The sequence below is a fragment of the Tigriopus californicus genome, chromosome 5 (assembly GCF_007210705.1).
Source record: "Tigriopus californicus strain San Diego chromosome 5, Tcal_SD_v2.1, whole genome shotgun sequence".
NCBI classification, from domain to species: domain Eukaryota; kingdom Metazoa; phylum Arthropoda; class Copepoda; order Harpacticoida; family Harpacticidae; genus Tigriopus; species Tigriopus californicus.
The window spans coordinates 179,528-204,979 of NC_081444.1; the positions used below are offsets into that span (position 1 = coordinate 179,528).

Here is a 25,452-nt window from a genome sequence, read left to right on the forward strand (position 1 = left end):
TGCCGCATGGTCACCGTGATCCGTCTGCTTTTATACTCACATGAACAGGCAACGCCCACGGTGACAAAAATAATGCCTAAATTACTAGATGAACAGATAAAATGAAATCAATGTCAATCTTCAATGCATGGACAGTGAAGTTGGGCTGGGCATGTTGTTTTTGATTTTACTCCATGGAATAATGTCAGTTGTTTATGAATGTGGGAGATCTAGAACTTGAAAAAGAGAAGCATCCATACAAACAGCTGACAGAGGGATCCCGAAGTCGTTCGTTGAACGTAGATATATATAGAGTGACACGCGTTACACGGTATCATCCAAGAGGCAGGAAACTCCGGAGTAGTGAACCCGATCCAGACCGTGTGCCAGTGTGCCAGTGCCCCAGTGTGTTCACACTAGTTCACAGTGGAGAGACCGGGAGAGTGAGAGTGATCAATGAGCCTCAGCCTTTGATTGAGAATGGATCCAGATGCCCATTCCCGCCATTGGCCCGTTCGCCCTTTCACTTCTTTCACTCATTGAGCCTTGGAGCCTTTCAGCCATCGACCGACCCTGATTGAGTTCAGACAAATCTACAGGAGGCTGTGAGTTGTGGTAACCCAGTGAGCGGGCAGCTTGGTCCCGTGGTCCCGTGGTCCCGTGGTCCCGTGGTCCCGTGGGTGATGATGATGATGACGACGACGACGCTGAGGCCACTGGGCTCAGCCGCCCGTCAGTCTGTCCGGTGGAGCCTGCTCTTGCTGGTGGTGATCTGGGGGGCCTGGGGCGGAGGCCGAGTCACAGTCCAAGCTCGCAAGCATCATTTGGCGCTGGCCTCGGACGCCCGCCGGTTCTTCCCCATTTCCACCTTCGGCTTCTACGCCGGCGGCTTCCTGGCCGTCAATGTGTCCGGCTTCCACGTGCACCCCACGCTCATGCCGGCCGACGACCACCACAACGACGACGACGGCATCCACGACAGGAAGAACCCCCGGGACGACCTCAACCACACCCACGGCCCGCATTGGGCTGCGGGCGCACCAGCCCCGTCCGTGCCCATCCTGGGCTTCTCCATTGACCGCACCACCAACGACGCTCTCAACCCGTACGTGGAGACGTCAGAATTCCGGTGCATTCTGGAAGCGGACCCGGGCCGCCACGGGGCCAGTCCCGCGCGTCTCCACCCCGCTCACCGGCCCAGTGCGGGCCACGGTTGGCCCAGTGGCAACGGCTTGGTCCGCTTCCGCCTCAACTTCCAGACCAACCGGACCGAGGTGTCCTGCTCCGAGAACATCCAGTCGCTCAACATCTTCCCCAACGTCCAGCCTGTGCAGGCCATCCTGGCCAAGGCCGCCTTGGGCGGGCAGACCTTTTCCGACTCGGGCATGTTTCCCTCGCTTTGGCCGGCCCGGAAATCGGAGGCGCCCGAGTCGGCCCCGCCCCAGAAGCGCTCGTCCTCGGCGCTGACCACCCCCGCGCCGGCCGGTGGTCCCTGTTCGCCCTTGAGCTTGCCCTTGTACCAAAGTGTGGGCCCGGATGGGCGGGTCTATTACAACACCAGCTTCGTGATCTACGTGGCCAATGAAAAGGAGGAGGGCTTGTACTCGTTGTACTTTCACAATTGCTACAATTACGCCCGGGATGGCCGGCCCAAGTTGCGGGTCGATTTCGCGGTGGACATTGAGGAGAAAAACGGCAACAGCTATTTGTCGGCCGGTCAGATGCCGTTGCCCGCGCTCTACATTCTCATGGCCGTGTTGTTCTTCTTGTCGGGCTGCTTCTGGGTGTTCATCTTGCGCAAGAACGGGAGTGAGCGCGTGTTCCGCATTCACTGGATCATGGCGGCTTTGGTGTACTTGAAATCGCTCTCGCTCCTGTTTCACGGCATCAACTACCAAAAGATCGAAGAGCACGGCCACAACATCGAAAGTTGGGCCATCCTCTTCTACGTAACGCATCTCCTCAAGGGCGCCCTCTTGTTCTTCACCATCATCCTGATCGGTTCCGGCTGGGTCTTCATCAAGCACATCTTCTCGGACAAGGAGAAGCGCATGTTCATGATCGTCCTGCCCCTGCAAGTGTTGGCTAACGTGGCCTACATCATTGTGGAGGAGTCCGAGGAGGGCGAGGCCAACCACAACTCGTGGCGCGAGGTGCTCACCCTGGTGGATCTCCTGTGTTGCGGCGCCATCCTTTTCCCGGTGGTGTGGTCCATCCGGCATTTGCAGGAGTCCTCGCAGACCGACGGCAAGGCCACCGTGTCGTTGGAGAAGCTCAAGCTGTTTCGCCATTTCTACATCATGGTCGTGTGCTATATCTACTTCACGCGCATTATCGTCTACTTGCTCCAGATCACGGTGCCCTTCAAGTACGAATGGCTGGACGAGATGTTCAAGGAAATGGCCACCTTCGTCTTTTTTGTCATGACCGGCTACAAGTTTCGACCGGCCTCGGACAACCCGTACTTCAGTGTGCCCATGGACGACGAGGATTATGACATGCAGGAGGTGCTCATCGGCTCCACCGGCCTCAACGAGCGGGTGAGTAAGCGCAAGAAGCGCTTCTTGGTCGACGATGAAGACGACAGTGACGACGATGAGGGCATGGTGTTCTTCCCCACCGACCAATCCGTCCGGGAGAACAACCGAAGTGGTGCCCAATTCCTGGCCTCGGCTACTGGTCGAAGACCGGAAAATAGTCATGACTTGGATTAGATCTCTAGATCCAGCCACGCCGAATGGAGCCATAGGCCTTGGGCGGGTTTCTTCTTCTTCATTATTATTATAGTTAGTTTTATTCCAATTATGAAAGATAAAATGTTTTCGTTTTGATCTGTCAAAGATATTAATAAGGCATTGTTCGTTTGTCGTATTCTTTCAGTTTCTCACTCTCAAGTCATTAAACTTGGCGTTCCTGTTATTATATGTTTTTTATTGACTTTGAGGTTAATTATTGCTTCTCGAATAAAACGAGTGTAAAATAGAGAAATAGAAGGATGCACCACATATATATATATATATATACGTTTGTTTTCACTAGGACGTTGATGCTGTTGATGCTGATGATGCAGATGATGGCATGGGGATTTGACGAGAAATCTTGGATCTGTCGTCTCTCTGACATTGAATAGCTTGCCATATGCGCAATTCCGGGCCGGCTTTCAAGCCCAGTCGGCGTAAATCGTCTCGGCTCATGAGGCCTATCACGTCCGAATAGGTGAGCTCTTCTTGAACAAACTGAAACGCATGTTTCCAAAACGTGATTGGGATCAGTCCGGGAAGCAGGTCGACCCAGGACATCTGGGTTGTTTGCTCTTACCTTCTGAATGGAGCCCTCATGGAGGTTGAGCTCTCTGAGCCACCGTACCAGCTCCTCATCCGCCCCTGGCTGGGTCCACGATGTTCCACCGCTTTCGGACGAAGCATCCGCTCCCACGGACAAGGAGGGCGTGTTGGGCGTGTTGGGTGCGCTCTGAGCCGAGAGGTTGACCAGTTGTTGGCGTTGCTCGGACAGATTCTGTCGCAAAAGCTCTTGGTACTTGTGCTGCAGGTCCAGAAGTTGGCCCAGCAATCGGGCATTCTCCTCGCGCATGTGCGTCACCTGATTGTGGGAGAACTGAAATTGCTGCAAGTGATGAAGGGGATGGGGCTGCGCAATGGAATTAATGCCCCCAGGGTTAGAATTCACCGTGGACACACCCGAAGTCGACGCACCTAAGTTCATGAAATGACAGAAAGAGTAAGGAGACCATTTTCGATGATATCTCCTCTTCCAGACATCAGTCACGAGTACCGCTTCGTTTCTGATTGTGCTCACCATCGGGCTCATTGTGGGCTTCGGCCAGGTCACCCATTAGATCCGCATGGGCATCCGAATTGGCCAGCATGGCCCCGGCTTTGAGGTCGTCGAGAACCATATCGGGGTCGGCTAGATGGGCCCCTAATTCCGGCGTCAGAATTGTGACCGCCGCTTGGACTGCACTCCGCACGAGATTGTCCAGAGCAAACATCCAATGCGGTTTGATACTGTGCGATCGTAGCGACGAATTCACCGCCTCTTGGAAGGCATAGAGCGCGATCGAGATCTGATTGATCTTGGCTCCGTCGAAATCCAGCTCCTCTTTAAGTTTGGAGAGCGCCGCTTCTAAAGCCAGACGGTTTTGTTCCGGGATGAAACTCCGAATCCCATCCAAGAGCAATTGAAAGTGGCCCTGGAAATCAAAGGAGTCTTCTGGATACTAATAAAAGTAGTAGTAGCATCATTCGAAAGAATCATAATACTAAAATCGAAATCCGAAAGTGAAGTGCATTTTGCCCATTCCATCCATCCCTTTTCACACAAACCAAGTACAGTACTCGAGACAAATCAATTTCGGAATACTGATGAACGAACGACCATTTTGCTTTGCTCTCCATAAAGTCAGCTATGTTTTTAGACGATTTGGTCTGCCACAATCAGTGTCATACTGTCAGGGCTCGGTCGGTGGGCTGTTCTTTTTTCGTTACCCACCTGGTTCAAGCACAAATCCGGGATGTCTTTGGCGGTGAGTTGAAGCCACTGTCGACAAATGGCCGATCGATCGATCTGAAGCACCTTGACTAACGTCAACCGCCTTTGCGAGTCCTTCTTTAACAAGTAGAAGTTGTCTCCATCGTTGCCACCCTCGAATCCGTCGGCACTCTTGATCTGCTCCAGGATTACATCTGGCGAGAGTAATCCACCCGAGGATGAGCGACGAGCCTCCAAATTGAGCAGGGGATCGCCATCCAACTGATCCGTGGGCGTCAGCACGTGGGACGAGGAGATACTGCCTTCCAAACAAGGACTGTTGTTCCCAATCCCGGAGCCGCTAGAAATAAGTAAGAGCAGAACGACTATGAGTGAGTACGTACGACAAGATCCGGATATACTAGGATGATCACATAATGGACGGGACGCTGAATCGATCGAGAGGGAAGACGGTTGGTTAGTATGTGGTATAGGTGTACCGTGGACGAGCCTGTCTCTTGTGAGCATGATGGTAATGGAGATAGGATTGGTGAAAGCGTTGCGTGGTAGTTGTCGGGTGGAACTTGCGAGATCTAGAGAACGACGCCATGGAACTGGCTTCCTGTTCCATGCGTGTCAAGGTGAAGGCTGGCGATTGATTTCGGCGCCATTGGCTAAAGAAGCGATTCTCAGGGCGAGGCATGGCGCAATGAGATGTCGGGCGAATGGTCGTCCGGTGGTTCAAATCCCAATTTTTCAAGAGAGTGCGCGAAGCCTGATCGTGCCTCGTCCATGTGGTTTCGATGGTCTCGATGGTCTCGATGGTCTCGGGGGCACGAATGAGGGGTCGGTGGTAGGGCGTGCTCCAATCACGAGGGGACAATCGAGGGACGGGGATCTCCAATTTGAGGCCGATCTTTTTGATGCGATTGCGAATCGGCATGATGGCTTAATTGAATGAGCGAACGGTTCTTAAATGCTGATAAGTTGATCTTCCACTGTCTGCTGACCTCGAAGTCCAAATTGAGTCCATGAGTCAAGACACCCAGAGGGGTGGCGTAATCACTACCTCGACCATCAGCAAACCCCTCGTCGTGCTGTCTGTCCAGGTCTCAGTTCCGATTTGTCGTTTGAATCCGGCACAACGATGACGTTGAAGATGATGTGATTGTTGATGTGATTGTTGATGTGATTGTTGTTGTTGCAGTTGATAATGACGATGATTGATCCCCAGTCCCAACAACAACAACAATAACAACACCAGGAGACAGACCATCATCCAAGCCACCTTGTCCAGTCTTTCCGTGTTCGAGGATTCAACTCCAAGGAAGACTCAAGAGGCTACTAGAGATCGAGTAGAGGTTTCTTATCAGACAAAGACTCGGATCCCCGATAACAACTTAACAATGATCCGTCCGTGAACCAGCTAATGATAAGCGAGTAGCTAGCACTATTGGAATATCTTCACACCATCAGCCATGATAACCATGATAGAATTGGCCCTCGCCAACACCGACTAAACTGCCAATTCCCATTTGTCCTGTTGTCATGGTTCTTGTTCTTGGAAGCGAAATAATCAGAAACGTGAGCTCATCCAAGTTTTTCTCTCCGTCGAACAAGAATGTATAAAGAGTATAGTAGAGACTGAGAAGCAGAGAAGCTGAGAAGCCGAAAAGCCGAAGAGCCAGCCAGACTCGTCGTTTGCCGTCCCAAAATGACGTCACAGCCAGGAAGAAACACTACGATGTCAGTGACTCATCCTCAGTTCAGGCAGACCCTTCTCCAACCTTGATTTGGGTTGACTAAGGGCCATAAAACAGTTAAATAATAAACATTTTGATCACGTTACAACAAAGTGAACTTGGTTTATTACGCTAGAGAGCTTTAAGGCAGCCAGGGAGTGCTCTTTAATCCATCGTCTTCGCGATCCAGATAAATGTTATCTAGATAGTTCTCCTATGATTCTAACCGGTTTTAAGTGGTCGATCTCTGAACAACTTTACTCGTCTGGAACAGATCTCAGACAAGCTTGGGACCGGGAATTTCCAATCCAGGCCCATTTTCGGGCGACAGAGGCCTTCGACGCATGCGTAACGATGAAGAGCGAGTCTCTATGAAACCGACATGTTAAGGGACAACAAAACAGTGAGTACGAGATATGTTCAAGATAGCCTCTAGTAAAAAAAAATGAAATTTGTTTCAAAGATGAGGTGAACTTCAATTTTAAAAAGGCACGTTCGAGGTCGCTTTAATCAAAAAATCGAACTTGTTTAAGGTTCCTGACCAAATTTGAAGCGTCACCGCAGCATCTCGTTGGATCCAAGTGGCAGTAATTAACCGGTAACTCCCTCCTTAACTACACGTTCTACTACGTACTACACTTGCAATGAGAGGAAAACGGCCAAAACGGTCCTCCAAGATTGAGTGGATCGAAATTGAGTGTCATGATATCATGATGTGCGCGAGTGAGTGGATTTTTCTTCTTCCGGTTCATGGGCCTACCTGGGTGTGAGGGCCATGCCCGTGGAGTCGTGGGCGGAATGCCATCCCGAGTCCAAGCTGATCTTGCGGTTGATCAAGGATGAGGAGGTGCTCTCGCTAAACTGGCCAGAACACATGAACAACAGACACAAATAGAAGAGGAGGAGCAAAGGGAGATCCACCACATCCACACACGAAGAGTAGTAGCAATAGAAGTAGTAGTAGTAGTAGTAGAAGCGATAAGAATAGGTCGAAGACACCCAATGGGAATTGGAAATACGTTCGTAGGCACATATAAAAAAAAAGAAAAGAGACGGAAACACGCCATTAGTGTGGGCTTCAATTACCTGTCGAACGTGTCGTGGGTGGTCAAGTCGGACTCGAAGCCCGAGAACGAGGACAGGGCGTCACCTTTGGGAGGGTTATGATTGTTGTTGGGGATCAGTAAATGGGGCGGGCGGTGAGGATGTTGGAGATTAGTCCTGCGTTTAGGGTCAACCACATTCCCATGAAGGGCATTAGTGATGATGCCGTTGGTGTTACCATGGGATGAGCGAGGGATGGGAACAGGATTGGTGCTCAACATGGGATGGGCGGTTAGTACTTTTGGTAGGATGCTGCTCGGGATGAAGGTCACGTGTGACAGGCCATGCTCAAGAGGTGCCGAATTAGGACCAGAGTGCTTGAGGGGGTTGTTGTTGTTGTTGTTGTTGTCGTCGTCGTCGTTTCGGCTGTTCTTATCATTATTAATATTGTTGCTGTTGTTAAAGTTGTTCATAGTGTTACGGGTGGAGGGCACGGAGGAGGTGGTTATGGCCAAGGCCGATCTCGATTTCGCAAACACTCTAAGGGAAAGATGCAACGTGATGTTAGTCAACAGCCATTGAAAAAGTGCAGGTTAAAAGTGCAAAAAATGAGGATTCGGGAAGATGGTTCAGAGGGTTAAATTAAGTGCGGATTTTTATTTCAGCGTTTTCATGATTTTTAACCTTAGAAAAAGTTAAACCCAAGGATGGAGTCGGAATTTTAGGATCGCCCCCATTTTAGTGGTAAGGTTGTGGGAAAATACAACTGAATGGTTTTTTTACATACATCAATAGACTAAGGATAAGAGTGGACAATTTCGGTCTTAACCAGCTCAAAAAATATTGACACAAAACGAGTCAAGCTCTAGTCTGTGCAAACATGTCTTCGTATTGGACTGCAAATTTGGGTTAGAAAAGGGTAAGAAAAAACCGAATAGTCTAATTCTCTGTACATTTCTTGGGACAATAAGGGACAATGAATGATTGAAGGCTGAGCTGATTCCATTATATTCTTACTGCCAGAGCCAAAAAGCGTGTCATGAAAAAAGCGTGGCAGTCTCAGCGACTGCCCAGGACTAGCTAGTTTGTGCTGAAACTGGGTTTTCTTTAGAACTACCGAAGCCTGAATCATGAATGATATTGCCTTGAATCAAAACATGGGTGCCAAGGTGCACATTTCATTCAAAATAATTTTCATGCCTAGACACGGATAAAAAAACGAGGTAATGGGTCACCAGAGTTTTCAGTGACATAAATTATATTTGTAACCATGAATTTATAATTTCTTCTTTCTCGAGCACCTTCATTGTTCAATTTGCAGGCTCTAGGGTCAATTGTAGTGACCGTAGAGGCTTAATGTGCGTTTTGAGAGCACCTTCAAGCCCTCGAGAATCCAGGCTAGTTAAAACAATGAAGTCCAACTCTCTTCTTTCTCGGGCTCCTTCATTGTTCAATTTGCTGCCCTCAAATATTCGTAGGGCTTATGTAGGGGTTGATCCAGTAGCAAGATTTAAGTCAGACTTGGACAAATTTTTGACTAAAATTCCGGATCAACCTTATATTCAAGGATTAGCCAGATCAGTCAACTCCAATTCGTTGGTCGATCAAATAACATATATAAATAAAAGTCAAGTATAATAAATAATAATCTTCTCGTCTTGAACTGCTGGGATTCCAATCCCGGTAGCGGTAAGGAAGTCCGCACCAAAAAAAAAAACCGTAAGTTGAAAAACAGCTTTATCTTTTTTGCTAAAATTAGTTTTTAAGCATGGCAATGAGTAAAACTGTGACAGTTTATTAAAATGCTCTGTTACATGTACCATTCCTATCATGAGCAAACAAACTGAAACTTTGATTTAATCCTTTAACTACAAACTATTAACCTCAAAATTACGGGTGGGAATTTGACAATGACGTCATCTTCCTTTCCAGCTTCAATATCCAAATAAGCAAGCTGCGTTTTTGGCCTAGCATAGTACGAATCTTTTCCTCTGGTTGCAAAGACAAAAACAAACCTCTCGTGGGTTTTCTTTTCCGTTTAGATAAATCAGATTGTACTACATAGAAGGTTTAACTTTACACCATGCCATTTCAAGGTGCTTTTCAGAGGTTCGAAATCTCTAGCAATGGTAAACTTTGGACCATCTGATTTATGAGTGCCGCTTGAATTTACAACGGCGAAAAAGTCTAGCTGTAGGCCAGATTCCATATCTATGTCTCAGAACTCGTTTAACTTCCCTTGAAACATCTTTTAAGAGAGCAGCAGTGAATGATGAGTAGGACTTATGTCCTAATGGACTTTCCTCTGGCATGATTCTTTTACTAAACTTATTTTACATGAGCTGATTCAACTAGATTTTAATTTCAAATCGTTTCATATTTACAAGTAGGGGTCAGAATGAGTTTCTTTAAAGTTAAATCATGTTTCGAACTGATTTGAACATTTTGAGGCAAACACTTTCGCGAATCTTCACCCCCAAAATGACCTAAAACCGACGAATTTGGGGGATATTGAAGGCTTTTTGTCATGTTTTGGCAAAATTTAGAATTATATTCCACATGGATTTTTTAACATATCATTTTTGGCGAAAACCTGCAAATTGATAAAAAAAATCAAGATAACATTTACCTCGCTTTTGCAATGTTCTAGCAAGAACTCCACCAAGCACTTGAGTTTGAGTTCTTCTTGGTTCTAGCCAGGTTCTTTACTTTGACCATCTCTTCATAGAAATGCATCTTTTGCCTTGAAAACCACCAAAGTATTGGTATGACCAAACATATTACAACTTTTTTTCACTTCCTTTTCGTTTTTAGAACTTTTTCGGCTGATTTTTACAACCTGAACAACTATTTAGACAGAAAATTGGAACTGTTTTTCCGACCCCTATTTCTGAGAATTGGTGATCTGCAGTTTGTGTGCCTTCAACAACCTTTTGATTTACTACATCAATGTACGTTTGAAAAAGTTAGGACATTTGAAAACTGGAGGCGGTCTTTTACTTTCGCAACACCCCATATACTGCGCTGTCCATTACTTGGTTAGGAAACTCTTGTCATATTTTGACAGATATAAGTACTAATCTAAATCAAAGGAAACTCCATTCAACCCGAGCGCAATGCGGCATGCTGAGCTCGTTTTTAAGTTTATGCCTGATTGATTCCACTAGCTTTAGCATTATTTCAATGAAAATCATGATACTTTGATGTCGAAGTACCACCAAGCTAAGAAAGGCCAACAATCACCATTCAGTAGCCCTTTTTCAAGGGCGGGAATTTACCATGCACGTACACCATATATTGAGATCCTACCACAAAGGATACGTCAAAACCAAAGCGTGTATCACCTCCACCAACACGGGTCCTACCTGTTCTCTGCAATGTCTTCAGGCGAGTTCACCATTCTGGAGAGAGTCCGACTGAATTTGTCCACGGGCATGGAAGTGCTCCGGCTAAATTCTGGCTGTTGAGCCACCAACGGCTGGGCGTGAACATTCAGGCGGGTGCTCGTCTTCTTCTTCTTACCCATACTGAAAGGCCAAAGAATGACAAACCAATCGTTAACGTGAGCTTCCTACGATTTGACATCATCCCCAATGCAACTGGCTACTTCTTACTCTGTGATAAACTGGTCGTCCAACAGTTCGGACGCGTTGGCGCGCTTGTCAGGATCCGGCTCAAAGCAGCGCAATATGAACTGCTGAGCCCGCTCGGAGAGCTCTTTGGGGACCTCGGGATGCATTTTGTAGTAGCCCACCTTGAACATGGCCGCTTCCGGAGAGCCCAATTCAATGAATGGGGGTTGGCCGGTGGCCATCTCCACCACCGTGCAGCCCAACGACCAGATGTCGGCCGGAGGTCCATAGCCTCGCTGGCCGCGATCAATCACCTCCGGGGCCATGTATTGGAGGGTGCCCGTGAATGTGGCCGTGTCGGGACAGAGTCCGGCCAGCCGTTTGGACGTGCCGAAGTCCGAGATCTTGACCACGCCACTGTAGGTGTTCACCAGGACGTTGTCGCCCTTGATGTCTCGATGTACGATCTTCTGGTCATGAAGATACTTGAGCCCCTCGAGGATCTGCTTGGAGTAGTAAGCAATGGTGCTCTCGTTGCCCTTGAGCGGGCCCCATTTGGAGCGGAGCAGAGCCGAGAGGGATCCCCCCGGCACCTGTTCCATGATGATCTTGAAGAAGCCGTCCTCGGACAGGGATCCGTGGTATTGGACAATGTTCTTGTGACGCAACTGCGAGTGGAGCTTGATTTCCTCGTGCAAAGGCTGGACATCACCCAGGTTCTTCTCCGGCACCTCCTTAACGGCCACACGGATTTGCGTGTTCAGGTCTCGAGCGGCATACACTACGCCGTATGTGCCTCGACCCAAGAGCACTTTTCGACCCTGGTCATCCACGTCGTATTCAAACTACATAAATGAATTGAGACAATGAAAATGGGATCTTACCGATGGATCGGCATTGGGCTAAACATAGGCATAGGACTGCGGGATTATTACCGAGAGCGTTTCCGAATTGAGGGCTTGGTCCAGATCCGCAATCATTCCCTCCTCATTGGCGGTCACGTTGAGCACGAGGTCGAAGAACTTTTGGCGCCAAGATTCAGACGGGAAATACATTTGAAAGTCGTCCGAGTGCACGTAGAGGAAAAGACAGCGATCATCTCGGCGATAAGCCCTGGACAGAGAGAAATAGAGAGCGACGTGGATGGGGACATCGAATCAAGTGATCAAGGGTCCTTGGTGTATCAAATCAAAGTAGATTCTCACGTGACGGATTTAATCATGGGTGCAGTGAGGAGCCATGTGTGGAGTTTGTTGCACTTATTACTCGACGACTGGGCCGAGCCCTGCAACTGACTGACCAAACACTTTTGGCACAGATTGGAGATCTGTAAGGATTGCTCCTCGCTATCGATATTCACCGTCACATAACTGGGCATGTACACTTTGGAAGGCTCCCAAATCAGAATCTGAAATGTACAAATACATATGTATAGATGATGGATACACATCTGATGAAGCCCTCATCACTCGAATTTAGAGATGCACTACGATTTCAGGGTTTTACCGGGAATCGGATCATGTCGCCAGGATCATCGGCACACGCGTCCACGAAATAATCGACCCAAAAGTTGAAGATCTGCCGCTCAGGCAACATGGCCTCGCTCTCGTTGTGGTTCTTCCGGAAGCGGGAAATCAGCTTGATGTTGCCAATGGTAGACTTGAGGTACCAATTGGGCGGCTTCAATTTGAACATGCATTCCGAGGCCTGAATAGCCTTGCCGTAATCCTCGGCCAGCACCGAGATCTCAAAGAACGTGGCCACGTCCCAGTAGTCCTCCAGCGAGTGCAAGCTGCCCTTCTTCCCGATGAGATTGTTCAATTTCATGCCGATGCGTTGGAGCTCGGGCGAGGTGGCGAACTCGTTGCCTTGGACCACGAGGAGTGTGGCCAGATTGATGCCCGCGTACTCGTTGGGCTGGACCTCAAAACCGCGCCGATACCAATGGATGGCTTGATTCAGCATGATCGTGTCCGTGTATTCAGACTCCACGAACTTGTCCTTGCAGATCCGCCCACACAAGCAAATGATGTCCGGCACCTCGTTCTCTTTCCTCTCCAAGGCCTTCGTAATCACCTGATAGGCTTTTTCCCGATCCCCGTCCTTGTGACGACTATCCGAAGAAAGCAGGAAAAGGGTAAAAAGTCAACATAAGTTCATTTTCCATCTTGTTATTATCATTGTATTTTTCTTTCAATCGGGAAATTGACTCACCGATTGAGGGCGAAAGCAAACAGAAAAATGATGGCCGGATTGTGGGTATAGTTCTTCCGATTGGGCAACGTCTTGAGATCTTGAACCAACTGGACCATGGCATCGTAGTCCTGGATCTCGCGGAAGCTGATCAGCATGTTATGAACCACTTCTCCGGAGATCACATTCGGGTCGTCCAAACGGCGACGCATATTATGCAGGCCTTTCTTGAGGCTCTCGCCGGTGAGCGTTTCTCGGCATTTCCGAAGGTCCGACAGGAACTTTTCCTTCATGTGCACTCTGTGGGCGGAGGAACAGCAAAAAATGGGAACTGTGAAACCAATCAGTGGGTGGAACGGGTGAGACCAAATGCTTGTGACATGGTTGGGAGGCATCGTGCAACATCAAGACATACATACATCATCTCAGAGTGCGGCAAAACTCTAGGCAAAACCGGTCAGGACGACCAAGAAGCGTTAGTTCCGCTCAGCTCAGGCGAATGGCTGATGTTTTTAAGTACTACAATTCGCTTTCTAACAAGGACATAAAATGTGAGCTAAGTTGCTTATCACAAGCACTGGGTAGACAGACTTATGAAGCGTGAGCAAAAAAAACTTCAAATCGTTAACGCCAATAATAGACATGTTCAAGAAAAGTAAGATTAAACTTTGGTAGTCTTCCATTCAATTTATTTTGTTCCGAGGAAGTAAGAAAATGTTCTTTTTTCATCTCTAGCAACTTCAAATACATTTTCAAGATATTGAAGACACACGCAGCACTACTATTTGATTCATACTAACTTTTCCTAAANCTTATGAAGCGTGAGCAAAAAAAACTTCAAATCGTTAACGCCAATAATAGACATGTTCAAGAAAAGTAAGATGAAACTTTGGTAGTCTTCCATTCAATTTATTTTGTTCCGAGGAAGTAAGAAAATAACGATTTTTTTTTTTGCGGACTTCCTTACCGCTACCGGGATTGGAATCCCAGCAGTTCAAGACGAGAAGATTATTCATTTATTGAGTTGTACGCACGTAATTTAGTCGAACATGATACCACAGTTCTAGTCAGTTGACGTGTAAAAAAGCAATGCGTCTGTCCAAATACGACACTGGCATATTTATTTGTAGATATTAAACTACACTCTAATGAGTCAAATGAAAAAAATGAAGATTTGACAAGACCAAAAGAATCATAATGAACTATGTAGTTGTTCTTTTTTCATCTCTAGCAACTTCAAATACATTTTCAAGATATTGAAGACACACGCAGCACTACTATTTGATTCATACTAACTTTTCCTAAATCATTGACATAAAAATGCGTTCAAACTTACTCAATTTCAATAAAACTCAACAATCTATCACTTGTGTGTGGGTATTTCTCTGGAACGGTGTCTTTGAACACCGTGACAAACACATCTAGGCATTTTTTACCTCTGAAAATCATCTGACTTGATTGTTTTGCAGTATTCTAGCTCACATAAAAAACTTACGAACTTAAAACCATTACAAAAGGTAAAATTTCCCACAGCCTATTCAATGAAAATTGGGTTAGTAGCACTTGGCTATAAATTATGATATCATCGATTGCACTGCAAATTAGTTACATGGGATATAGTGGTCTCAATTTCATCGTTTTTAGCCCCAAAATGACCCGGTTATATCTTAATTCAATTTCCCAAAGAATTTTTGTAGATTTTCAATATCACAGCAATGAAAGATTATTTTTCTTTTTCTTGCATAATTTCAAATTAACTCAAAATGTTAGGCAACCATATCTAAAACCCTCAAAAAGAGCAGATTTTTGAAAATTTATTTTGAACCATTCAAAGGGCACTAAGTTGAGTAGTCAGAAAATTTCACAAAAATCAATGAAGCCTCAAAGACGCCATTTTTAATCAGTTTCAACAAATATTCAAGAAACGACCAAATCTAAAACACATTAACACTGTCTATTGTATGTATTGTCTTCAGAACTCATGAGTGAAATGTGAATGCGTAACTAAGTGAACTCATGATAATTGTTAAACATAGTTTCAAAGATTACACTTTCAGTGTTTTAAGTAACATTATTAGCATTTTTAGTTGTTGTGAGACTATGCAAGAAAAGGAAAATTAATCTTTCCTTTTTGTGATATTGAAAATTCATATTAGATCTTTGGGAAATTGAATTAACATATAACGGGGGCATTTTGGGGCTAAAAACGATGATGTTTGGATCATTATAACCCATGTGCCTATGTAGCGGGTGTAATAGATGATATCATAATTTAATAATCGAGTGCTAACTATATATATAAATATGATTCCAATTTCCATCGAATAGGTTTTGGGAAGTTGTAGTTTTTATAATGGGTGCATGTAAATTTGTTTATGGGGGCTAGAATACAGTAAAACAATATAATCAAAATTGTTAGCCATCATTTTCTGAAGTAGAAAAATGCCTGTATGTGTTTGGGAATTTTTTTAGCCAAGAATTGGTATAATTTGATTTCAGGCACTTTGAAAGTAGTGTCACTTTTTGCCACGTGACAATAACTAATCTTTTATTTATTATTATTCCATTACCCTCGTTATTGCTAGCCAGAGGCTTGTTTTTTCAACGCTCTTACTATGGAGTTTTTAGACTTGGACGTTACTCACAAGGAGCATCCCCATTAGGCACTCCATCCGGTCAGCGTTTTTTCGTACAAATAATGTCCAAGTACCAAAATCCGAGCTAAGTAAGGACTCTAAAGAACTCTCCTCTGGTTTGATTCACTGTCAATCTAGTCTTGATGAGAGTCAATGCCCCAAAGATATGTTACGTACATTGATGTAATGATAAAAAGCATTTCAAATTGTTAAGCCATTAAGCCACTCAATAGACGAATGGACTCGAACCCAGGTTGAATCTGAACGAATAATGGTGTCTTACTTGGATTGAATCTCCATCTCCTGGAACAAGTTTTTGAGCTTGGTGGCCAAAGAGAGCCGTTGACCCGTCTCATAGACGCCTGTGGCGTCCGTGACCATGGGCGTGCCGTGATCCGAGGGCACGTGGTAGCTGACAAAGGCGTAGTTGACGCAGGAGTGCTTCAAGGCCAAGGTCTCCTCGCCGTTCGAGTCCAAGTAGAGCAGGATGTTCTGACGCATGCCGAAACTTTCGCGCACGCCCAAATGGTAGAAGAGCGAGCTTTGCTGCACCACCACCGACAAGTCGATGATGGCCACGTCTGCGTTGTAGAACAAGTCCAATACATTGGCCTCACCAAAGTCCAGCTTCTCGAACTGGAGCTGGACCACCTCGTGTAAGGGTGAGGTCATCAGCCCGCAGGCGAACTTGACCTCCTCCCAGGCCAATTTCCGCTCGGACAGGAAGCGCGTGCTGTGCGTGTCGATCACGCACACCACTTCCATCTTGGGCTTGAGCTGACTGGCGGCCACGGCCGAGGCGGCCGACGAACCCGGCGGGTAGCCAGCGCTCGAGCCGGCGGCCGTGGGCGCCGAGAGCGTAGTCTTGCCAGAGTGGTCGGAGCGCGAGCCTAAAGAGTCGGTCTGGGGACCCGGGGGACCCGGGGGACCCGGGGCACCCGGCAGGCCCTCAGTCGGAGCCAGGGCGGCCATGACGGCCACGCCCGAGGACAAGACCACCCCCTCGGGCTCGTGCATGGACGCACTACTGGCCGAGGCGTTCATGGGGCTGGACGGAGCACTGCCCCGTTACTCGATTGAAGATCGTGAGCCGGACGCAGGGCTGACACACCCACTGAAGATGCCCCAGATCCCAGCCATGGGCCCGTCCGTCCTAGCGGAATGGACCAGGCTTGAGTCACGCGTATCTGGGCGGGATGGGTCCACAATGGATTTTGTCTTGGGTGCCTTCGGGGGATGATGGGCGGGGTGCGGGCTAAGCTTGGGTCCTTGAGTGGAAAGGCTTGGCTGGTTTTGATGATGAGGGGGATGACGGCTAATCCGGTGGTATTATCATCTATTGTGTGAGTGTGTGTCCTGGAAGTCAGTCAGTCCGTCACGCCGTCTCTCACCAGCCTCATGGACGGCCTGTGTCAGCCCCCGGCCACCTACACTCACCTCACACACTCGCACACTCAATCGCCTAGCTAGTCTGCTGGTGGCTTGAGCTGAGCGGGGAAAGGGGCGAGGGCCGGCCGGCCGGCCTGGACAGGTGCGCATGGACTACGTGTTCCACATGTGTGCCATCATGATGGTCTGCGCCGCCCGCGCCGCCCGCGCCGCCCGCGCCGCCCCTTCCTGAACAGGCCATCCAAGGCGACAGTCTGCGTCAGTTCCGCGCTTCTCTAGTGGTGGCTGGCCATACTCCATAGCCCTCCATCGGATGAAGACGCCTGTCTTTGGGTTAGAGGCCAGGCATGTCTCTGTCATCTGCCCATCGCTCCATGCAGCCTGGCCATCGTCCGAAAGCAGGCCTGGTCTCAAGGTCGATGTCGCCGGAGGTGGCTCAAGATAATGATCCGGTGATATCCGGGGATATGGGTCGTTGCTTAGTCTAGTCGGGCGAGCATGAACCACCATAGACCGCCTTATCCTTTCCCGGTTCCGTGATACAAAAGAGCCGTGACCGTGATACAAAAGAGCCGTGTCTGGGCCCGATTATCTGGACAATTAGGCCAGCGCCGGTATCCGGATTCGCTTTGGGAAAAAATCGGATTCGGATGCGGTCGGATTTAACATTTCGTTCGGATTCTGTTTGGAGCATGGAAAAAGTCGCATTGGGTTCGGATCCGGTCCAAGTCCAAAATTGCCAGATAATCTAAATGAATGTAAATTTGTTTTGAGAATGGTTTCGTTCACAACTCTCAAAATGTGAGGGAAATCAAAGAACCTCAAAGTTAAAATCTGTGAATGAACCCATTATCTTCAAAGTTATCACAGTTGTGTGGCAATCCATTGATTTCTAGACATTGGATGTCGAACGATCGACCACTCGCTTAGCTAAACAGAACAATAAACCGTTTTGTGATCAATGAGGGATGAATTTGGAGGTTTAATGATTGCCATTCTTTTCTTACCGCCGGCTGTAAAAAAGCGAAATGGGCCGTTTGGCCAGGCTGCGGCTTGTCGGACAAGTTTGGGCCGAAACTAGTTTATTACCTTTACTAGCAATACCAGGGTCTCTATCATGATTATTATAATTTAGAATCAATACAGAAACATCAAGGCATACATTCCATTCAAAATATTCTTACGTAGCAAATTTGTGTGTTTCACATACCATCATCTCGTTCAATCGAGGGGTTTTTTTTCCTGGGCTGAGGACAGTACAAGAGGAGGAGAGTCAGTTCTGTTGATTTAGAGTCTAGATACATGAAATTTAGAGATTGGACTTGTGAGTAAGCAAGTAAAAATATTTTGAATGAGATGTATGCCTTGGTGTCTCTACACTAAAACCATTTAAAAAAAAACATGAACATGGAAAATAGACTCAAAAAGGCAACAACTTACACATCTGTCCGTCGTGCCTGCTGATGGCAAGTGGACATTATGAACTTCTTGATGGTGTCAAAGGACTATGGTCTAGAATGTCAAAAAACGCCTAAATGAGCCTGGTCATGATGGCCAAGCAACATCATGGACTGGGCCAACCTTGCACCATTAGGTTAAAGGTCTTGGAGAGGGCAGTCAAAGGCCAGATCCAGAGATCACCCACAAGTATCAATTGGGAAGTTGGCCAAGGAGCACAATGTCAGCAATAGGCAGTGAGAAACAGGACAATTTGACCTAGCAGACAACTTGGTTGTTAATGGTTTAGACTAAATTTTTCGTCTTGAAAGTCTGGAAAAAAGTTCCTTTCATCAGAAAGTTTTTGGAAGGATTTTTTGGTGACTGGCCAACTCAACCACGCAAACAACTCGACCCAGTACAAAAACTAAGCATAACATATTGACCAAAAAAGACATAATTATGGAACAAAACTAAAGTTTGATGAATCAACATTTGATTCGCATGCAGAGATGTTAGCATCAGTAAGGCATTAAACAAAAGATCAAGTGTGATTAAAGCATTACCAAACTTGATTTTCACACCATGATTGTTGTAAATGTAACTTGCTTTTAAAGATTAATAGATAAATTGTGTAAAACCTTTCAAATTTTGACATATTTTACATCACAGTTTCAATATTGCTTCATAAATATGAACTATTTGTAGGCCAAAATATTGGGCTCAGTTTCTGTGCTGAGTTGTCGGCTGGGTCAAGTTGTCCTGGAACCCCGTTGACTCTGATTTCCTCATTTCAAGACAATGGATAATTTAAAAAAGAAACGAGACAAACATAGCGAAAGGATTTCTTAGCAATCTTAGTGGTATCCCCATAGAGGCAATTTCATTTATCGTGCGTTTAAGACTCTCTACGAGCTCTCTCTGCAACTTCGTCTGAACAAGAGCGCTCGCTAGAATCGTCGACAAAGCAGAACAAATGTCTCGTTCTTTTTTTGTCGAGCCAAAAGAGAAGATCGGCTGTATGTATACATGAAAAAGGAACCGGCGACAGACTTGACTCCTGTCTTGTGGGGATCCGCATTTAATGTTCACCTTTACAGAAGACAATGAAGTTAAAGGAATGGGCCCTCCTCACTGATAAACAGTTTTATATGGTCATGTAAAATATTTTTCAGATTCTCTAAAGATTTTAAATTCCCTTGTTTAAAGTTTTGATGTTTTCAGGCACTTTTTGTGCCCTAAGATGAATCATCATTTTAACGGTATTCTTTCAATGGCACTTTGATGGCAGAGTAATGAGTGCTTCTGTCCTGCTCACGACACGATTCCCCCTCACCTAGATATCGGAAGCTCAAATTCTTTAGTCTAATTAGATAGTTGGCTGTAAGAATGTCATGGTATGAGACCCCTAATCTCCATTATTAAAGTAATGTCATCATTAAATGACACTCTGATCTGGGATTGAACATTACAGTTTATTGCATGACTTCGATGCGTCGTGTTCTGGGCATTAAAAAGGAGCAATCCAATACACATGGATCTTCTGATAGGCCCGATTCAAGTAAGATTTTCAAGGGTTTGCTACGAACAACGCTGAAGGGTTATTTGCAGTGGAATTCCCAATTTCACTTTCCCTTGAACGGGCATCACAAATGAGAAATTCTATATGTAATACGAACCAATGTTTGGCCCTTCAGATCTTATCAGCGATGTTCAATACCCTTAGAGCGCGTAAATCCATGCAAGCAGTTTGTTTGACATTTTCAGGACCGGGTCAGTTGACGACGCTGAAGAGTTTTTGATGGCTGGATCCATACCTCCTAGGTATACTTTACAGTTGTTCATTCACTTAGGGAGCGTTTCCTCATTCCGGAGAGGGAATTTTATCTAAGATCAACGAATATTTTGTTATCGAAAAACAGTCGGTGACAATAAGAGAACCAGGTTGTCCACATTCGAGGGATTTATTCTTCACAGACTTCTTGCGCCACAAAAAATGAAAGAAACAATTAGGGTACATATCTTTTCCGGTGCGGCAATAAACGACGTAGATGATGATAAAAAATCGTGACACGTTTCGGTGATGGCCGTACAAGGGATTTAAGCAAAATTTAGAAATAATTTAAGATTCCCAAACCCTTTAACTCAAAGCATGTTCGGGGCAGACAGATATCAATAAAATTGTTGCACTGGGTAATGCACCACCGTTCTATGAGTTGACCGAAAGTGAGTGAAAGAAAACTAGAAGACTGGTTTCCTAATCCCTTTTCAAGCTTTTAATCCGGACAAGACTATCGGCCATTCTTTTTTTTTGCTGTCGAAAAATCAAATTTGTAAGGCTTGGAATAAGCTGCCGTTGACAGCGAGGCGTGCCAAAATGACGAGTATGGTCACAAAGAGTTTGACCAATCGAGCCCTGCAAATTGTGACAAATAGTGCTTTCGAGCTATATCTAATTAGAGGAATTGTCATTCTTTTGTTGGAGCAATGTACGGCCGTTTCTTCTCCCCCTGATCTCCCTTGCCTCTTTTCTGTAACCCGATATTACCAAAAGTTTTATCATCTACCTGATGGTGGGTGGTCAAATCAATAAACACTAGCCGCCGTCCTAATCGAGGTAAAACAAGGATGAAATTATCATTAGATAGACTATTGTCGCATGATCAGCTTTGGTTCTTTGCAATTTTCTTCACATCAAAATAGAATTCAGGACAAACCCAAAAGTAATGAATGATCTGCTCCGCGCGGAAATTGGATCGATATTTGATTGCGAGCATTGTTGACGTGCTGTGGCCACTGTTTATTAGAACATGGAAAAGCCATCATACGGTAGTTTAGAATGGTGTCACACAAAAGCAAGGCAACGAACGGCAGGCACAATTTGAAGTGTGATGAAGCCTTTCAAGTCTCGTTGCAAGCCAATTTCACCTTAAACCCAACGAAATCACTTGACCAGCCAATTAGCCAACAACACGAAGGCCAAGAAATCGAGCCTTTTCAAATCCTTGAAAGGGGGGAACCAGAGCTCAATTTTTTAAAGCCAAGGAGTGAATCTTAGATTCTTAGAATCTTAAGGGTCGTACTTTAATGCATAAGTTGGATCTTTTCCCGATCTAAGATTCACTCCATGGTTATAAAAAATCGGCTCCGGGCTTCACAATTATTTCCAACCCCCCTGCCCTCGGTTCACTTCCTATTTGAGGGAAAGAGGGTAGGACAGTTGTGGAAAGCCATCGCCCTCTTGAATTAGGACATCTGAAAACTGGAGATGGTCCATCACTTTGGTAAACAGGGCACAAGACTCTCATCCAAAGCCCATCTCTGGGTTCAATTTGGCTGTTTTATTTTCGATTCAAAGATACCGTTGACACGTGAGAGAAAGTCATGTCGTGCTTGAGAGTGCCAAGATTTTTAGTGACAAATAAAATATGTGACAAATTTTAAAGCAAAAACCCCTATATATGCCAAATGAGCTTTTTTAGACGAAAGTTGCATCAAAAAGTGCAAATAAATTTAAAGATATTGATATAGAGGCGATTTGTGCCAATGTAAGAAGGGGACTTTAAAGACAAAAATATTCTCATGTATTTTGCCCCTCCCTAATCGTTTCTCTGATTAATTAGCAGGGCTGTCCAAATAATGCAAGTACATTATTTTTTGCCTCTTCCAATCTTCTTGCATTTTTTGCATTTGGTTCAGAAATCGAGTTTTCCATTGATTTTATACCCTTTTTCCTTGAAAATGTTCAAATACTGAAAAAATGCAAAGCAAATTACCTTCTACTATATCATGACATTTTTTCCTATATGGCGTGATTATCTTGGGTTTTGGACAGCATGGGCTGCTATGGAAACGGCACAAACTTTTGGGATACCCAGTAGGCGCTGAGCGGCCTATATGTATGATGGGCCGTTATGCCCACCCAAAATAAGCTAATGGGTGCTCCAGTCTTTAATGTCATGTGGCAACCGGGGACAAGACAAAGGGTGGATAGATTGAACACAGAGACCCTAATACAGTTAGAAAAATAATCTTTTGCGGACTTCCTTACCGCTACTAGGGAATAAAATTCCCATCACGTCAAAACAAAAAAAGGCGTATTTATTTTACTCAACTTTATATTCATTTAGATGATTTCTGACCCACCAACAAATGAACGTTTTCAAGTAGGCGTGATCAAATTCCGAGTCTATCACCATCTTCCGTTCAAAGGACCGGTTTCTTAAAAAGTTGCTCGATTGCAATTACAAATTTGGTATCATTTCGAACGAATTTGGCATTCAATTTCATTCAGTGTGATCAAGGAATGATCAAACCAACATATGCTTTCACTTGTTTAAGCATTAGACCATTGTCTTTGAAGTACTCTTTATGAATATTTGAGGCGACCAAATTGAACATTGAAGGGGCCCGAGAAAGAAAAGAGGTGGACTTCATTGTACAAACTAGCCCGGACACTCTGGAGGGCCTGAAGGTACGCTCAAAACGTACATTATGCCTCCACGGTCACGAGAATTGACACCAAATACTGTATTGGGGCATAGCTCATGAATGCTTTTCAAAACATAGCTTTCATACCCTCGTTGATCGTTGTACAGTGCCAACCTCTTTAGTCTCGTCCGAGAGCTCTCTCACTCCTTTGGACACAGTGACACACTTCTGGACTTATTCGACCGTTGGCAAACCTGCCGAACTCATTGGAGTCCAAATGGACGACGCATATTCAAGATGGTGCTGAACATTAGAATTGTAGAGAGTGAGCATATTTGTTTACAAACAGTTCTGAGTCTAAACAAAAAGATGCTATAGGATGCATATTTACAACAGGCAGTGATTTTTCAAAAATTTCCTTCAACGCTCTCAATGTTTTTGCTCTTGGTTCAATCCAGATCTGTAATATCTCTACCCTAATACAGTCCATTCCTCCCAAATCTATTCAACTTTCTGTATAGCTATGATTCCAGATAACAGCAAAGTTCAGGTTCAACAAACTCGTCGCAAGACTCGAACGTTTCAAGATCGATTGATTTCCCCAAAGTGGGCAGGGTCCCATGGCGGCTCGAATTGAGCCCTTCCACCATCAAGGCTTATAAAGGAAATTGGGAATTTCCGATGAACAACAACATTCAATGAAGTCGAACCTGAGAGAATCTCCGATTACTTTGACAATTTTCATGATGCACAACCGTGTGCAACAAATTGATTTCTGCACAGAGTCACTCTTGACAGAGATTTGAACGAATCCAGCCCACGAGGAAAAACACCTTGAAAAGATCGGCTACATCTCGACCACCAATTAAATACTATCTTTACCGACGAAAAGGTATTTTAAAGCTGATCGCAGACAGCATCACAGATCAAACGTCTATTGTCGGTTTGGGGCTTAGGGCCAAGGTCTCACAATTGAAAGATGCTAATGAATGAATTCCACGAATTTGTCAGACCCAGGAATCGTACAAAAGCGTCAGATCAATGTCTTGTCTTGAAACCAGCCCCGAGCTGTTTGAAAAATATCTCAAACCAATCGATTGGGTCGCATTGTTCAGAGTCTGCTCACTGACGTGGCTAGACTTCCATGGAAAAGAAACCCTCATATTCATCGAACAGGATCCGGATGACATTGCAAATGGTCTTAAAAATACCTGCATAGGAAGGAGGCCTTATCGCTGTACCTGCTTTTTCCAGGGTAAGCGGTTTACTCGCCTACAAGTTCAGAACATTGAAGCTATTGAGTCAATCCCCGTTATCTCGACTAGCGTTAAAACATTAATTTGTAACAGTTCAAATACTTATGGGTATCAAACACCACGTCTAATTCCCAATGGAATTTGGATTTTACAGCCCAGTGAGTTAATTTCCGTGCTTTCGTTTCTTTCTCATTGTTTGAATGAAATCAGCCATCACCTAACCTAACCTAACCTAACCTAACCTAACCTAACCTAACCTACATTACATCATTCATATTTATTGTGGTTACTACAGCCACGGGCAAGTTAAAAGAGTATTGTTATGATACATATCAAAAAAATAAAAAATAAAGAAGATTATAATGTTGTTGCATTTTCGCCAATCTAATGACGACTGAGTGACCTCTGATGAAATAAACCATTCAATTGTTCTGCGAACTTTAGACTTTAAGACCTCAAATCACAACTGCAGTTCCTACGCTACTCACGTTCAATAGCTGAAGAGAAAGCGCAACCGAATGGTTTTTGATAAGATAAACCCACTACTTGTTGTTGGATTCTCGTTCGAATTAGAGAATCGTTTGTTGCTCCCCCTTTTGGTAGATTTCCAACATCTAAGATGGATAATCCATGTACTTCAAGTTGAATTTCGTAAGAATGCTATAGAACTTCTATTCGAAATCGATCGACATTGTCACGTTTATCAAGGATCAATCCTTTCATCAAATTAGGTTCATTGGCCACTTTTTAGAAGCTCAGGAGATTGGCTGTAAACGCACAGCCATAGAAAATATAAGTAAATAATTTGGAAAAGAGAGAGCCATTGATTGACCAACTAACATCGACTCTTGGACACCTTAAGTAACCAATCCAGACCATTACACTATGTACCATAGAACTTTTCATTGGACCTTATCCAGAACAGTCAAAAAGATGACCCAACAATGAAACGGGATATTAAGTATACGTACGTAGAGCAAGTCATTCAACCCATTATTGGCCTGCCAAAGTATCATGCTAATCCAGGAGTATTTTCCGGTCAAGGTGTATTGCACTTCTTTAGTCACCACTTCATGGTGGCGATCCCCCAACAGGAAAAGTTTGATGAATGTATCAAATTTGAAGTTTAGTCGATTAACATGCTTACTTGCCAAGATTGAAACAAAACTCGTTTGTCTCTGTCCGCTTTTTTGAGATTAATAAATGGGAATTTATCACAATTCTACCAAAGAGATGGATGCTTTAGAAAGCTTATCATTCATTCACGTCATTGAAAAATCAACAA

General features: G+C 45.2%; 2 protein-coding genes across 6 annotated transcripts; one reads left to right on the plus strand and one right to left on the minus strand.

The window, feature by feature from the left end:
• Window positions 1–204: 204 nt before the first annotated feature.
• Window positions 205–2,898, plus strand: LOC131880972 (protein GPR108-like). The gene has a single exon (XM_059227710.1). The coding sequence runs from the start codon at window positions 663–665 to the stop codon at window positions 2,691–2,693; it is 2,031 nt and encodes a 676-aa protein (XP_059083693.1). The 5' UTR covers window positions 205–662; the 3' UTR covers window positions 2,694–2,898.
• Window positions 2,899–2,916: 18 nt separating this feature from the next.
• On the minus strand, window positions 2,917–17,045 carry LOC131880970 (mitogen-activated protein kinase kinase kinase 15-like). Of its 5 annotated transcripts, XM_059227704.1 has the most exons (14): window positions 15,938–17,045; window positions 13,040–13,318; window positions 12,332–12,938; window positions 12,031–12,233; window positions 11,761–11,938; window positions 10,868–11,670; window positions 10,619–10,780; window positions 7,296–7,793; window positions 6,970–7,065; window positions 4,489–4,828; window positions 3,796–4,189; window positions 3,298–3,692; window positions 3,004–3,215; window positions 2,917–2,934 (listed from the first exon to the last, which is right to left on the minus strand). In XM_059227704.1, the coding sequence occupies exons 1-13, from the start codon at window positions 16,696–16,698 to the stop codon at window positions 3,015–3,017; spliced, it is 4,917 nt and encodes a 1,638-aa protein (XP_059083687.1). In that variant the 5' UTR covers window positions 16,699–17,045; the 3' UTR covers window positions 2,917–2,934; window positions 3,004–3,014. The 5 variants fall into 5 exon arrangements, with proteins under 5 accessions (XP_059083687.1, XP_059083686.1, XP_059083690.1 ...); XM_059227703.1 differs by lacking the exon at window positions 2,917–2,934 and having other exon boundaries at window positions 2,989–3,215; window positions 15,938–17,043; XM_059227707.1 differs by lacking the exons at window positions 2,917–2,934; window positions 7,296–7,793 and having other exon boundaries at window positions 2,989–3,215; window positions 15,938–17,044.
• Between the last annotated feature and the right edge of the window lie 8,407 nt (window positions 17,046–25,452).

Coding starts and splice junctions, on each gene's coding strand:
- LOC131880972 (XM_059227710.1), top strand. CDS start 663: ATGATGATGATGACGACGACGACGCTGAGGCCACTGGGCTCAGCCGCC.
- LOC131880970 (XM_059227704.1), bottom strand. CDS start 16,698: ATGAACGCCTCGGCCAGTAGTGCGTCCATGCACGAGCCCGAGGGGGTG. Junction 13,319..15,937: donor GAGATGGAGATTCAATCCAA/GTAAGACACCAT, acceptor CTCCGCCCACAG/AGTGCACATGAAGGAAAAGT. Junction 4,829..6,969: donor GGCATGGCCCTCACACCCAG/GTAGGCCCATGA, acceptor ACTTATTTCTAG/CGGCTCCGGGATTGGGAACA.